General features: G+C 48.8%; 1 protein-coding gene and 2 non-coding genes across 3 annotated transcripts in view; 2 read left to right on the forward strand and 1 right to left on the reverse strand.

Annotated features, from left to right (window-relative positions):
• The window catches only part of VAC14 (VAC14 component of PIKFYVE complex), a 94,290-nt gene extending 82,561 nt beyond the window's left edge, over positions 1–11,729 (reverse strand). Inside the window, exon 1 of the mRNA XM_016196327.2 lies at positions 11,518–11,729. Coding sequence (XP_016051813.2) covers positions 11,518–11,621 — 104 coding nt within the window. The 5' untranslated portion in view covers positions 11,622–11,729. The remainder of the gene's footprint in view (positions 1–11,517) is intronic.
• On the forward strand, positions 710–780 carry TRNAG-GCC (transfer RNA glycine (anticodon GCC)). Its single transcript has one exon. It is a non-coding gene; the product is annotated as a tRNA-Gly (tRNA).
• Positions 1,406–1,476, forward strand: TRNAG-GCC (transfer RNA glycine (anticodon GCC)). The gene has a single exon. It is a non-coding gene; the product is annotated as a tRNA-Gly (tRNA).
• Positions 11,730–12,451: the final 722 nt, after the last annotated feature.

The raw sequence follows: 12,451 nt of genomic DNA on the forward strand, positions 1-12,451 counted from the left end.
GTAGCAGATGAAGGCATGATGCGTGCAGCTGAGAGTACGGACAGTGAGTCTAGCTGCCAGACTCACTGCCCACTTTGTGCCCATCATGGCAGGCACACTGCTTACCTGCTGCATAAATGGGGTCTCAAGTTAGCTTGAAGAGTTTTAAAGACCGTTAAGTCTAGAAGGTTACAACTAGTCTATGTGGTTCCAGCTCAGTGTCAGGACCCTGCTAGTAATTAGAGCTGTTCAAAGATAAATGTACTACCCTATGAGGCAGTGACCATTCTGGGAAAAATGTTATTCAGTGAGAGGTTGGGCAGGGTTTGATAAAGATTTAATAGAGCGAGCCATATGGGGCACCAATTCTGTGCCAGGCACCATGAGAACAGGTGAACAAAACTGGCCTGGCTCCTGAGCTGGTGGATGTGAGGGCAGAGACAGGCATGTCAGGAAGGGGCTGCACAAGCGGCCCGTGGGGTGCCTCTTCCTTTGATCTTTATAGAATGAGATTCCACCAAGCCCACCCGAGGGGCTGAGGGTTATGGCCTCTGGGTGGAAACTCAATGTCAGTTTCATAGGTTTTCCCCTGCCCCTCCACTCCCAGCAAGGATGGTTCCAAACTGGACAAACCAGCCAGGCGAGGCCATCATCTGCCAGGGCTCCTCCAAGTATCCATAGATACAGTCCCTTGAGAAAAGCCCTGAAGATCCATCAGCAGACAGCTGGAGCATTGGTGGTTCAGTGGTAGAATTCTCGCCTGCCACGCGGGAGGCCCGGGTTCGATTCCCGGCCAATGCAGTGCTGTTCTTTTTGCCTTTCCCTGGCAAGTTTCCTCCTCACACAGAGATCCAGCTGGAGGAGCCAGTCTCCCCAACCATGCCAGGCCTGCAGCAGCCCAAGGTGCTGTGAATCTCTAGCCACACTTCCCCGTCCAGTGATTGTATGAATAGCAGATGGGTTCTCCAGGATGCACTACTAGCTGTGGGACGAAGGCCTTAGGGCCCTTTACCAGTGAGGGGACTCCAACTGCGCCCCCTCAACCTTGGCCAGTCTCCACAGGAAGCTGAGGTGAAACCTGAGAACTGTAAAACAGCTCAACACACATGTGAGCACGGAATGGGAGGACCCGCACATTAGAGACATCAGAGGGGAGAAAGTCACCTGAAGTCTCAATGTGTTTTTTTGCTACTGAGAAGGAAAGACTTGAACTCTAGTTTCTGTCCTGAGGTCTGAAAGCAAATCAAACACACACACTCTCTCTCTCCCCTCTCCCCCCCTTTCTCTCTCCCTAAGCTTTCTGTTCTTCCAGCTGTGCTGATGTGGCAGCATTAGGACCAGGCATTATGCTCTGAGTCAGTATATACACAAGCAGGTCCAGGACTGGAATTAAAGGGAGGTGCTCACACAGCTGCTGACAGCTGGAGCATTGGTGGTTCAGTGGTAGAATTCTCGCCTGCCACGCGGGAGGCCCGGGTTCGATTCCCGGCCAATGCAGCAGCAAACTTTTTTAAATTCTGAGACTGGATTTGAGGTTTCACACTACCTAAAGAATTTGTGAGTCATCTGAGAACTGAGAAGTTCTTGAGAAATTCAGCAGAGGGAAATCACCAAGCCCACTGAGAGCAGCTGCGCCTCCCACTCCTGCCCTGACAGCCTGCCGGGCAGGCTCTGGCTGCCAACGCAGACCATGTTTCTGCTCCACACAGGTTAGAGCAGCACCAGGAGTGAGAGAGGACGTGCACAAGGGCTCAGCAGAGGATCCAAAGACCCAGCCCTGCCAGCGGCACAGGCCATCCTAGAATCACCTCCGTGACTGTCTCCTTGTTTCACGTCACAGACGGTCCCTGAGCGACTGGAAAGGGCACTCTTCCCTAGAGCCAGCCTACGGGATGCATCCCCTGCCCCTGAGGGGCTCTCTGCTGGGGTATGGTGTGGGGAGACGGAACAAGAGAGTTCATAAGAACTTTTGTGCAAAGCAGACAAAATAAACAATCAAAAAAACAAAGAAACCTCTGGTGAGCAGAGTGCAAGGTGAGGAGGCAGCAGGCAGGAAAGAGAATGACTAGTATCTCTGGAGAGGAGGGAATTAGATGTGGCTTCATGAGGCTCAGCATTTGAGAAGTGCTCTGAGGGATGAGTAGGGGTTTGTTCTGGAGCTGTTCAGGACGAAGCAGCCCACACAGAGGAACAGCATGAACAAAGGCTCAGAGGATGGGAGAGGCACTGGTTTGGCAGAGTAAAGGACACAGGCGGAGGAGAGGTGGGGTCAGGGCTGGAGAAGCTGCTCCCTGCCATGTGCTGGGCAAAGGAACTGGCATTGAATTCTGGTGGCAGTAAGGAGCCCTGGGACTTAAGAGAAATCTGCAGCAGTGGGTGGTATGGATTTGAATGCTGTTTAGGGAGATCTGAGGACCACAAAGTCTTATAGGACTGAATGGTGAAAGAGCATGAGGGATAGAGCCCTAATGTCAGGGTGGCAGCTTGTAAGAGTCACCGGGTCTATGGAAGGCGAGAGATGGGAAAGGGGAATCTTTGTGCTCAACACTCCCCTGACTGTGCAGGCCCAGTAGCACCTTTCTCATTTGCTCGACACCAGCTAGAAGGCGCCAACCCTGAATCCAGGGCTTAACTAAAGACACCCCAGGCCACTCCAGAAATGATGTTGTCAAATCCAAGGCCCCAGAACCCCAAGTCCCTACTGTTTGCACCCTTGAACTTAGGGGCAGAATAGGCTTCATGTTCAGGAAGACAAGACGAACAATGACCATGGTTCCTTTAGGAAGGGAAACCATGAGAACACATTCTCACCAATACTATAAGCTCAGACTCTGGGCCTGGCCCTTTGGGGGAACACCTGGGCCACAGCGGGGAGAGCGGTACCATGAATCAAGCCCACACTCCTGGCACTTGGAGTGATTAAACAGTGCCCGGCTGACCTCTCTAGTCTCAATGCCCAGCTGCCCAGCATAACTTTCCACTCCAGCCAGACCCGCCTTCTCACTGGGCCCAGAGTTTATTCTACTACTTACACACTTTCCATCTGCCCCACATCCTATCCAGCCTTCAAAGCCCAGCTCCAATCCAACTTCCTGCTTTTCCTGACCATGCCAGGAAGAGACTACTCCTCGGAACACTGAAGGACTCAGTGACCCCTCATTCTGGGCCCAGCAAGGCACTGGCGAAGTCAGCGACTCCGCATGTATATATTTCTATCTCCATAGCTCCCTGATAAAAGTTCTTGAGGACAGGCCAGTACCATGATTCTTTGTATCTCTAGAGCCAGTATCTCTAGAGCCAGCCCTCTTGCTGAGTCTAGAACTCTGCACGCAGTGAGTGGAGGAATCAGTAAATATCTACCTGGGGATGGATCTGTGAAGGCCGGCAGGCTGAAGGATGGCACAAGTTGTAGGGCAAACACAGGCAAAGACCCTGCTGCCGTAATGGTGACTTTGGGGGTGGGGTGGGTCTGCTAAGCTAAACCTAACCTGTTGGGTTAATCAGTATCATTTTTAAATGGTCCTAAGCCCTTAGTGTTATAATTCAAATTACCTTTACTGGGATCACAAAATGCACCCTGAGAACGACCCTGAAGGGCACCTGCCAAGGGGTGAAGGAGTGCTCTCAGTCCTCGCCAGGTGCTCCAAAGCAGCCCCTGCCAGCAGGACTTGGCCTCTGCTTCACAGGGCATGTGCAGAAGGAAAAGCGCAACTACAAACGGCAGCAGAATAAGTGACGTTTGAAATCCAGGTGCCCATTGCCAGGCCTAGTCTCTTCAAAAGGCCATACTGTCTCTTCTTTCAGCTCCAGGTGAGCCACAGGTGGGGAGTCTGAAGCTAACTAGTTTTGAAGTTAATACTTGGCTTAGAAACTCTCACACTCACAGATCCCTGGGACCTCCATTGAAATAAAGGTCACAGGCATCACTGTTTTATGTATCAGAAGAGAGAGTCTGCTTCTGCCTAGCTTCCTCTAAAGTGTTGAAAACCCTGGCTGACGAAGTGCCCTCTAGAGGTGTGAAGAGCCTCTATTATCAACTGGTCAGAGATGTCAGAGGATGGCAGAAATCACCTTTCCCCAGGAGGCACAAACCCCAGCGCTGGCCAATTCTAAGCCTGTGACACCGCCCCAACACAGTATTGCAACGTGCCACTTCGATCCTGCCCTCCTGGATAGGAGGAGGAGCCACAGGCAGGGTAAGACACAACGAGAATCAGCATCAGCCAAACAAGAGCCTGGGGCCACTGATACGGCAACACAACCACAGTCCCTCACTGGAACCCTTGGCCTCTGTGACACAGCACAGGGACAATCACAGGCCACACAAGGATTCGTGAGTTGATCACCTGCTTAACACACACTTTGCTAAGTATTTCAGTTATTCTTTGGAACAACCTCCTTCCGTAGTTCTTATCTCGTCTTCCAGAGATGAAACATAGCCTCAGGGAAACCAAGTTCCTTTCCTAAGGTCATGGAGGATCTGAGCCCCTGATATACCTACAAAGCCCATGCCCTTTCAACTGTAGGCCAGTTCCTCTCTCCCATCTTCTTAAGCCACATCAGCTGCAAAGGGACACATCCAATAACAATAGAGGGTACTTCCCTTGGGTAGAACAGAGGCCCTGAGTGAGAAGCAGCTTTCCCCAAGCATTTCCCCACACTGTTCAGGGAGTACAGATGAGTCTTACTTGAGATTTTTTTTTAATCCTCACCTGAGGATATTTTTTCCATTGATTTTTTAGAGAGAGTGGAAGGAAGGGGGAGAGACAGAGAGAAAGAAACATCGATGTGAGAGAGACATTGATCGGCTGCTTCCTGCATGTGCCCTGACAGGGGCCAGGGATCAAGCCTGCAACTGAGGTACATGGCCTTGACTGGGACTAAACCCATGACCCTTCAGTACTTGGGCAGATGCTCTAACCACTGAGCAAAACCAGCTAGGGCTTGAGATGTTTTAATATGAAGCTCTAGAGCTGGGCTTCTACTGTGAAGGCAGGAAATAGGTAACCATTTGCTGAGCACTTACTATATGCCAGGTAATACGCTAGACGCTTTACATGCATTACCTAACTTAAACCTTCAAACCACCATGGAATTAGGTATTATAATACTCATTTTACAAATGGGGGCAACTGAGGCTCAGAGACGCTCAAAAACACTCGGGGTCACACCACTTACAGATGTTAGGTGCAGACATCAAACTTAGGTCTTTCTGACTCCACAGTCTAAAATCTTTTTTTTAAAAAAATATATCTTTATTGATTTCAGAGAGAAGAAAGGAGAGGGAGAGAGAGAGACAGAAACATCAATGATGAGAGAGTCATTGATCGGCTGCAGCCAGCAACCCGGGCATGTGCCCTGACCGGGAATCGAACCCCGGTTGCCTGGATCCTAGGTCAACGCTCAACCGCTGTGCCACGCCTGGCCGGGCTACAGTCTAAAATCTTACCCATTATGTTACACTATCCCCCTCCTCAAATATCAGAGCTACCGTCTGCTAGATGCCTACTGGGTGCTGGCACTTTACGTTATTTCATTTAAGCCCAATCCCATTCCATTTGGTGATGTGCAATGTCCCAGCCGGTAGGTGGCAGAAGTTGTAGGTGCTGCACTCATGTACCTGCGTCTTCAGAGGAGACATGCTTGGCTGTAAGGTGGTGCTAATAATTTCAATGATTTGACTTGTTTGGGGATAATTAAATAAGATAATGCATGTCATGTGCTCTGCATTGCACATGCTTGTATAACAGTATTGGTGCAAAGTCAGAATTAAAGGACAGAAAAAGATAAATCCAGAGTTGTGTTTATTCCTGTGTTATAAAACTTACAGAATGAATTTGAGGCTGCTGCCTTTTCCCTCCTGGCAAGTCCAATTATCCATCCCAGTTCTCTAGGTAACATGCTGTATTCAGATGGCATACCAGGCAGCAATTCCCCGAAGAGAATCTAGGTAAACATCTCCTCCATCTGCTGAGTATTTAAGTAATTTGGTTTCCATTTGCTCATTGGTCTCCAATAATTGAATGGGAAAAGCAGAACATCTGCCTCTGAGGAAAGGCCAACTGGAAAAGCCTAAGAGTTAACTGACAAAATATACTAAGCATCCACTGGATATCATCAGTGGGCAAACTATGAAGGCGGACCGAGTCAGAGACAGCAGGGGACAGGTTTGCATTTCAAGTGACAATTGGGACCACTTAATGAGTGCTTCCCTCACACTGTAACAAAACACTATAGGCATTCTTATTTTTAAAAATTGAGATATAATTGACACACTGTAAATTCACTCTCTTAACATGTACAATTCAGTGGTTCTTGGTATGCTCACAAAGCTGTGCAACCATAACCACAACCAGTTTTAGAACATTTTTATCATCCTTAAAAGAAACCCTGTACCCAGCAGAAGTAACTCATTTTCCCCACCCCCCTCCCCTGAGCCCTAGGCAACTGCTAATCTACTCTGTCTCTATGGATTTGCCTATTCTGGACATTTCATATAAATGAAATCATATAATACATGGCCTTTTGTGACTGGTTTCTTTCACTTAGCATAATGTTTTCAAGGTGCATTTTTTTTAAAGAGGAGGAAAATAAGGGACAGGGAAGTTAAACCAGAGGTCACAAACTCAAATGTTTGCAGGGGCCAGGCAGGAGATACATGTGAGAAGGCCAAGGGACAGAAGACAAGCTGTGGTGAACTTGCCCACACAGGGAGCAAACTGGGGAAGTCCATGCCCTGGCTGGGAAGGGGAGGGTGGAGGTTCTTAGGTTCCCAGATCTGCTGTGTGGGAATGTGGGTCCCACAGAGCACAATGGAGAAATTTATCAATTTAAAACGGCCTTTGGTCCAGGCCAAATCAAACGGGTCTGCTGGCAGGACACAGCCCCTGGCTGCCAGTCTGTGACCCCTCCATTAAGCAATTTGCTGAGAGTCCCACTGCTAATAAAGAGCTGAACTGGCTGGAATTCTGACCCACACTCCAAAAATTGCCTTAAGCCACTTGTTACTAAGTATGTCTCCCCACAGAGATGGTAGGCTTCAAGGAGCCAGGTCAAACTCAACAGAACAAACTTTATCTTATCACAGAGTGCCAGGGAATCCTGTTCTCTCCCCCTCCCCCAGCAGGCAATAACCCATGATTCAGGTCTAATTCCACAAGTTGACTCTTGGGCTTCAGTGGTCTCAAAGGGCATGGCCTGGACACCTACATTTGCTGGCTTTTGGAACTCAAAGTTCAGGACACTATAGACTTGGCATTCCTGGTTAGCAAGAAGGGAATCATTTCTTCTAGCCTGCAGTGAGGGTGCCCTGCCACCACTATGTGGGACACGGTATCCCAAGCAGAGCAAGAGGCACCCCTAAGAGAGTGAGCATCACCCCACTTTCAGTTTTCCAAAATCCACCTGCTCAGGTGACAGAGCCAATCAGAGTGCCTGCTGGCTTTCTCCCTACATCAGACTCTTCTGAGAGCACAGCCTGGGGTCTTACCAACCTTTTCGTCAGGACTGATCAGACTATATTCGTTGAAATATACAGCCTACAAATCCTGAAACAGCCACTCTAAAATCTTAGCATAAGTGCCTTATCCGTTAGAAAACCATGTGGAGCATGTTAGAGTGAGCCTGTGGGGGTAAAAGCTCTCCAGGACTGTGCACAACAGGCTTACCCATTCAGCCATCTGTTCCTGGTCAAGTAACACGGTCTGGGTCTTGAGATTCTAGAGCCCAGGGGTCCTTCAGCTGAGCCAAGCATCCATCTCTCTGCATTTTTAGTGTCTGAGAGGTCTGTCATCCAGATAAAACACCTGCAGCGTCTCTCACCTGGACTTCTGCAGAGGCTTCCTAGCTGGTTTCCCTCTTCACATTCCCCACAAGTGTCCAGAGAGATCGAGAAAATGTCAGCCATTCTCCTTCCTAACGCGCCCTGCTGCTTCCAGCTGCAGTGAGAATAAGGCCCAGGGGCCTCACCTGCTGCAGGAGCCCTGCCCGCCTCTGCATCTGCGTCTCATTCCATGCTCGCTCTCACCCACTGGCTCTCATCACAGGGTTTCTCAGCTTTCTCCTCTGCCCTTCGGCTCCGTGGGGAGTTGGCTCCCCTTTTTGGGGAAAACGACTCATTGTGGTTGGGAAGCCTTTTGAGACAGATGAACCTGGGTTTTTTCTGTAGATTCTAGCTGTGAAACTTTTGGAAGATTACTTTACCTCAAGGAGTCTATTTCCAAATCTATGAAATGGGGTAACACTTCCTAGCTCATAGGACAGTCATGCAGAATGAATGAGATGAGGGGTGTACAATGGCTTAAACAAAAGGAACCTTCTCTGTTCTTCTCCCCACAAATCAGGCAAACAGGGCTTTACACATGATCACTTTTTAAAATTAAAAAAATCACTGTTATGGACTGAATTATGTCCCCGCCCCCCAATTCATATGTTGAAGTCCTAAATCGCACCGTGACTGTACAGGAGGTCCCCTTACCCACAGCTTCACCTCCACGGTTTTAGTTACCCGTGGTCAAATGTGGTCTGAAAATATTAAATGGAAAATCCCAGAAATAAACAAGCCATAAGGTTTAAATTGCGTGCCATTCTAAGTAGTGTGATGAAGTCCTGTGCTGTCCCGCCCGGGCCATGAATCATCTCTTTGTCCAGCATATACAAGCTATATGTACAGTATGATAAGATATTTTGAGAGACTGCATTTACATAACTTTAGACAGTATATTATTATTATTATTATTTTATATATTTTTATTGATTTCACAGAGAGGAAAGGAGAGGGAGAGAGAGAGAAACATCAATGATGAGTCACTGATCGGCTGCAGCCCACAACTCGGACATATGCCCTGACCAAAAATTGAACCCCGATCTCCTGGATCCTAGGTCGATGCTCAACCGCTGAGCCATGCCCGGCCGGGCTAGACAGTATATTATTATAATTGTTCTATTTTATTACAGTGGTACCTCGGTTTTCAAATGTAATCCGTTCCGGAAAACCGTTCGGGTTCTGAAACGTTCGAAAACCAAGGACTCAGGATCTTGCCCTCAGCGGAAGCCGCGTGGCATGTTCGACTCCTGAGGCATGTTCGAAAACCGAAGCATTTCCTTCCTGGTTTACGGCATTTGTAACCCGAAATGTTCATCAAAGGAGACATTCGAAAACCGAGGCACCACTGTATTAGTTATTGTTAATCTCTTACTGTGCTTGATTTATAAATTAAACTCTATCACAGGTATGTATCTACAGGAAAAAACTTAGTGTATACACACTGAGTTCGGAATTACCTGCAATTCTAGGCAGGTCTTGTAACGTATCCTCTGTGGATAAGGAGGGGCTACTTTACTCTAAGAAAACATATCAAACAGGACATTCCTCATTCCAAATATGGCTGAAGAAGGCTAGAGACTGACTGTAGCCAGTGCTTGTCAAACTTTAATATGGATACAAGTCACCCAGGGATCTTGTGAAAATGCATATTCTGATTCACAGGTTTGAGGTAAGGCTGGAGAAGTTCTAACAAGCTCCCAGGTGAGCCTAATACCGCTGGTCTGTGAGCTACACTTTTGAGTAGCAAAGCCCTTAGACTGCAGTGTTATTTCCCCACTGAAAATGTATGCTCATCCATTCATTTAGAAACCAATTGTCAAATGTCACCAGGCACTGTGCTAAGTGCTGAGGATAAATACAATAGGGTCTCTGCTCCTAAAGAGTTCCTAGTTCAGTTAAGGCCTTAGGAGGTTTCTCTGAATTCCATAAAACAAGGGGAATGTCAATACAGATTGAACCCAATTAAAGACAAAATCCTTTACAGGACGGCCTGCTGAGTGAAAGCACTTATACAGATTGTGCTGGAGGTAACAATAATGCTGAGATAAATACCTCTATCCAAGGGCTCAACAAGTGATTCAAGCTATGATAAAACCAGACATTCCTGAGAAGCAGGGTGGGTGATGGACAAAACTGGGTGTTAGTGTATCTTTAAAACCAATAAAACCCATGGACATGGAGGCACATCTAGACAGCACCTCTGCTCTCTTACTCAGTATAGCAATACTCATCAATGAGACTTGCTAGCAATAGTGAGAGCCAAGGTATAAACAAGCAGCAGTATGAAAAGAGAGCAGTCAAGAAAGCAGTCCTTGATGGAAGAAGCTAGGTGGTTTTGGATATACTGAATGTTAGAGCTGAAAGGGAGGGTCCTCTTAGCAAAGTGCAAACTCTTTAGTTGAGGAGAAAACTAAAACCCAAAGCAGTTAAGGTAGTGGTTCTCAATCTGGGCAATTTTGCACCCCCAGGGGCATTTGGCAATGTCTGGTGACATTTTTGGTTGTTACAACTGATGGAGTGCTATTGATATCTAGTGGGTAGAGACCAGGGATGCTGCTAAAATTCCTACAATACACAGGACAGCCCACCACTACCAAGAATGATCTGTCCCAAAATGTCAACAGTGCTGAGGTTAACAAACCGTCAGTTAAGGAATTTGCCCAAGGTCAAAGAATGAGTGTCATGCCCTGGCCGGGTGGCTCAGTTGGTTGGATCGTCGGCCAGTAAGCCAAAAGGCTGTGGGTTTAATTCCTGGTCAGGGCACATACCCAAGTTGCAGGTTCGATTCCCAGCAGGAGTGCATGCGGGAGGCAACTGATTGATGTTCCTCTCTCCCTAAAATCATTAAGAAACATGTCCTCGGGTGAAATAGGAAAGAATGAGTGTCACACCATGGACTAGATTAGAGCTGTCCAACAGCATTCTAAAGCGATGGAAATGTTTTAAAATCTGCACCGTCCATTATGGTAGGCAATAGCTGCAGGTGGTTACTGAACATTTAAAATATGGGTAGTGTGACTGAGGAACTGGATTAAAATTTTTTATCTTTAATACTTTAAATGTAAGTAGCCACACGTGGCCAGTGGCTATCCTATTGGACAGGGCAGAAATACAATCCATATTCCCTAACTCCCAGACTAGTGTTCTTTCAGTTTCACTGCCTGCTCTTTCCACTATTCTGACCCAGCCCCCCCAGTCTTGAGATCTTGAGGTTTGGAACCTGACTTCTCCACTTGGTCACCTAACAGTCCCTTTCACTTCTCAGAAACGAGGCAGGTCAACTCATTAGTAAATTCTCATGCTTCCCACCTCCCTCCCATCACAGAGGCCACTCTGATTTGCTGGTTTTGATGGAGACCACACTGAAGACGCACCAAGTACCAGGCACCGTGCTAAGCACTAAGCATACATCATATCGCTTCATTCTCACTGCAGCCCTAAGCGCAACACATACATTGTCATTTCATTCCCACGGCAGCCCTTTGGGCACCAGGAGGTTAAATAACTTGGCCCAAGTCACACAGCCAGTCAGAAGCACAGCTGGGATTCCCAATCTCCACCTCTTAAACACAGCAGTAAAAGGCTGAACCTGGGGCAGCAACACCGGCTGGAAAGGCGTTCAGTTGTTCCCGCAGGGAGCGGGACCAGCGCGTAGCCAGGGCGGGGTGCCGCCTCCGCTCCCCACGCCCAACCCTGATGCCCGCGGCTCTTACTTCTCGATCTCCAGCGCTGCCACCTTCCGCTTTTCGTAGAGCTTGTCATTGAGGGCGCGCACGATGTTAGGTGTGAGCGGCGCGAAGTCCTTCTCGGGGTTCATGGTGGCAACTCGGGGTGTCTCCCGGAGCCCCGCGACTCCTCAGCCCGCGACTGCCCGGGCTGCGCCGGGGGCCAGGGGAGTCTGCGGCTCCTCGCTGCCTGCGGCGCCGGCTCATGGACCACGCAGCCCTGGGACCGCCTGCCTCGCTCCGCCGCCGAGCGCCGCCTCGGAACCCGGGCTTGCACCCCGCCCCCGCACACTTCACCCTAAGGACTCACGGAACCAGCTCCAGACCGGCACCTGCCGCGCTCAAAGGGGAGCGGCCATGTTACAGGGATCACGTGACCCCACCGCACCTTCCGCCTTCCGCCTCGAGGACCCGCCCCCCGTTAGCCACACCCCCGCACGCAGGCCGGTGGCGGGTTGGCCACGCCCCGAAAGGCTCCGCCTCCTCCTCTCACGGTGCAGCCTCCGGCCCACCGCCGCCTGAGGCTGGTTTGAGACCCGCTCGGTGGCGTGGGTGTCGCTGGCGCTGAACTGCCCGCCCGAGGTACTTAGCTTGGGGCATAGTGGGCTTCTGCTGACGTTCGTGGGAAGCAAGGGGCCCTTGGGGTATGACTTAGCATAATTTATTCAATACTGGCCGAATCCACCAGTTCATTCATTGCTTAGTCGCAAATGTCGCGTACGCCAATGTTTCCCAAATTGGGGTGACACCATCATGATATTTGCCCTATTCTAGCCGCTTGTACTATTATTTTAAAAATATTTTTCTCAAATAAACTCACTTGAAATCTTAAATTCCTACTTGATCCTTGCTTATGCCCTAACATCTTGAGTGTGAATAGTATATTTTTCTAAAACATTTAAATTCTCAAATAAAAACGGTA

Source organism: Miniopterus natalensis, chromosome 18 (assembly GCF_054644295.1).
Source record: "Miniopterus natalensis isolate mMinNat1 chromosome 18, mMinNat1.hap1, whole genome shotgun sequence".
NCBI lineage: Eukaryota > Metazoa > Chordata > Mammalia > Chiroptera > Miniopteridae > Miniopterus > Miniopterus natalensis.